Source organism: Cyprinodon variegatus, unplaced genomic scaffold (assembly GCF_000732505.1).
Source record: "Cyprinodon variegatus isolate N-32 unplaced genomic scaffold, C_variegatus-1.0 Scaffold95, whole genome shotgun sequence".
Lineage (NCBI taxonomy): Eukaryota > Metazoa > Chordata > Actinopteri > Cyprinodontiformes > Cyprinodontidae > Cyprinodon > Cyprinodon variegatus.
The window spans coordinates 648,071-651,373 of record NW_015150548.1 but is presented as its reverse complement, the minus strand read 5'-3'; the positions used below and the strand labels follow the sequence as shown (position 1 = coordinate 651,373).

The 3,303-nt window shown below is 34.7% G+C and overlaps 1 protein-coding gene across 1 annotated transcript in view; it reads left to right on the top strand.

Moving 5' to 3' along the window:
• Positions 1–3,303, top strand: part of LOC107084230 (tensin-like) — a 132,708-nt gene that overhangs the window by 83,499 nt on the left and 45,906 nt on the right. Inside the window, exons 7-10 of the mRNA XM_015373961.1 lie at positions 1,247–1,418; positions 1,502–1,552; positions 1,688–1,810; positions 2,858–2,922. Coding sequence (XP_015229447.1) covers positions 1,247–1,418; positions 1,502–1,552; positions 1,688–1,810; positions 2,858–2,922 — 411 coding nt within the window. The remainder of the gene's footprint in view (positions 1–1,246; positions 1,419–1,501; positions 1,553–1,687; positions 1,811–2,857; positions 2,923–3,303) is intronic.

Here is a 3,303-nt window from a genome sequence, read left to right as displayed (position 1 = left end):
TCACAAATTTAAAGGTATTATTCACAAATTTACAAGTATATATCACAAATTTAAAGGTATTATTCACAAATTTACAAGTATATATCACAAATTTAAAGGTATTAATCACAAATGAACAAGTACAAATCACAAATTTACAAGAACGATTCACAAATTCGCAAGTATATGTCACAGATTTACAAGTAAGATACACAAATTTAAAGGTATTATTCACAAATTTACAAGTATATATATCACAAATTTACAAGTATATATCACAAATTTAAAGGTATAATTCACAAATTAACAAGTACAAATCACAAATTTACAAGACCGATTCACAAATTTACAATTACATATCACAAATTTACAAATACAATTGACAAATTTACACATATGATTCACAACTTTACAAGTACAAATCACAAATTTACAAGTAAGAGTCACAATTTTACAGGTATTATTCACAAATTAACAAGTACGATTCACAAATTTACAGTTATGATTCACATATTTACAAGAACAAAATACAAATTAACAAGTACGATTCACAAATTTACAGGTATGATTCACAAATCACAAATGTACAAGTACATACCAAAAATTCACCTCTTATGAAGCTGGTCATTGCTTACAAGGTGCTGGTGGTAAATAAACTGAAGGTTGTTTGCCAACTGCCATTAAACAGTAATAATTTATAGTAAGTAATAGGGTCTAGGGTTTGGATCAGAAACCCAGAGTGGAGGCTGTGGGGATTGAACCGGACACTTGCAGCCCTGTCAGATCACAAGCACACTGCAGTAGATGAAAATGATGAAAACATGCCTTCAGTGCATGTGTGGCGTAATGTTTAATTGACGGTTCTTTTTTTCATCTTCTTCCTCTTTTTCTCCCTTAAAAGCAGCTTTCAAAGAACTTTCAGTTTCACTGCCACCTGCAACTAGTAAGGAGTATGACAGCTTTGCCCTGGGTCATAGATTGGTATTTTTTAAATATGTGATTTGTAACTGTACATTGGCAAAGTTTTGCCTTTGTAAATAGAATTTATAATCTTTTTAACATCATATGTCACTTGTATCTATAAGTTGACAAGAAACCAATAAAAACCTTAAGCTTTTTGATTTACATTTAAAAATTCAGACACCGATGAATACATATTCACTGATGGTTATTTCACCCCATAATTGAGCATTTTTCTATTGTATTACAACTTGCTCTAGTTCATCTATACTTTGGCTTTAAGTTCTGTTCCCACTAAATCTTCCAGGAGCCAGAGTGTGGTTCAGACCATGGAGGAGAGCTATGAGGTTGACTTGGTCTACATCACCGAGAGGATCATCTCCCTCTCTTTCCCCAATGCAACTGAAGAGCGCAGCTACATCAGCAACCTCAAAGAGGTGGCGGAAATGCTGCGGTCAAAGCATGGTGAACATTACCTGGTGAGCAAAATCAGGACCTGAAAGCATTCCACTGCTAGATGAAGATCTTTAACATGATACTCTTTCTCTCTTATCTTTCTCAGGTGCTCAACCTGAGTGAGCAGAGGAATGATTTAACCAAGTTAAACCACAAGGTGCAAACCCTTCTGCAGCTTTGGTTTTGTTTTTCTGTAACTAGAAGCCTCTCATGTTTGGAGTGAGCCATAAGAACCATAAGAATTAGACATTAAACAGACTCCTGCTTTCTGAATAATAAAAATCCTCCTCAGGTTCTGGAGTTTGGCTGGCCGGATCACCACGCACCAGCTTTGGACAAGATCTGCAGCATGTGTAAAGCCATTGACACGTGGCTCAGTGGAGATCAGCGCAATGTGGTGCTCCTGCACAACAAGGTGATGATTAAAGCTGAAGGGATACCTGTAAAAAAATATATAAAAATGAATCTGACATGAAATCTGGAATAGTATTTTGTACTTGTAGAAATCTAGGTTAATTTTTCCTGTAGATATCAGGTTTTGGTACAATTAGTAAGTAGGCCTATAAACACAAAAAGAACTCCTGAAAATCCTGCAGCACACACCTCTTACACATGACATTTTGGGGAAATCACTTCATTAATTGCTACCAGATTCAAAGCACACAAAACCAATGTGGTATAAAGGATTTTAAAATTTTAAATCTCACATTTCCAATAGGCTATTTACCAAATTTTCCTTAATTTTAGGCATTTTTCTTTCTTAGATGAGGCCCTGCTAAAAAGCTATTGTGCTACATGTATTTTTCATAGTAGCATCATCAGCTAGCTGATAGCAGTTTGGAACCGCAGTTACCAAATGTTTGGTTACATCTTTGTTTTACTTCCTGTTATGTAAGGATTTAACTCTGGTTTGGGTCGGCAAAACCGCCAAAAATAATCCTGTCTACCTTCAAATCAAAGCAGATTAGACAAAAAAAAAAACCTGGGAACACGTCTTACTGGTTAGCACTTAAAAGCTAACTACCTTTTAATCACTTTAAAGAAAACACCAACCAAACTGTAAACAAATCCAATACAGTTATGCTTTTTAATACATATTTTACCGCTTTTTGGAAATAGCAGTTTAAATTTGTCCATTTTCAACCACATCTTGTTTTTTCCCGCCAAAAACAAAAACATGATATTACCAATAATCTGCCAATAATCCAATTTCCTCTTATGTAGATTTTTCAGAAAATAATTTATTTCTGCTGCAACAAGTTTTAAAAAAACCCAAACATCTTATATATAAAAGTTTAGTTTTATTTTTTTTTTTTTCAATTTTTTTTTTTTTTAAATCCTTTTGGGATTTTTAAGTCTCTTGCCTTTTCTTCTCCCATGGTTCATTAACAGTAAGCTGTGGTAAAATGTTTAGCATTTACCAAATTTAACTCGTTTTCTTGTTTTCTCTATTGTTTTGTAGGGAAATCGAGGTCGAACAGGCGTAGTGGTGGCCGCATACATGCACTACAGCAACATATCTGGCAGGTATAAACACATTCTGTAATAAAATGTGTTTAGCTTCTGAGATGCAGAAGATTTCAGGCTGTCGCTGTTGAAAAACTGAGTTCTTTTACACTCCAAATCCCACCTCCCATGGAGGGGTGCTGTGAGGACAGCAGTAACAATCCATCAAACTAAGGCCTTGAAAATTAAACACCCATGTGATATTTTAGCTTAGCAGTCCGTCCGAACTAGTTTATTTTCCTGGCATTGTGAGGGAAAAAAGTGCTCAGAAAATGTCATCCTTCTTTAACACAACCAGATGTTGTACAGTGGGAACCAGCCAGGAAATTTAAAGCCCAGGGTTATTTTTAAAGCTGTGAAGAGTTTTTTTTTTTTTTGTATCATTATTTATTTTTTTTAAGC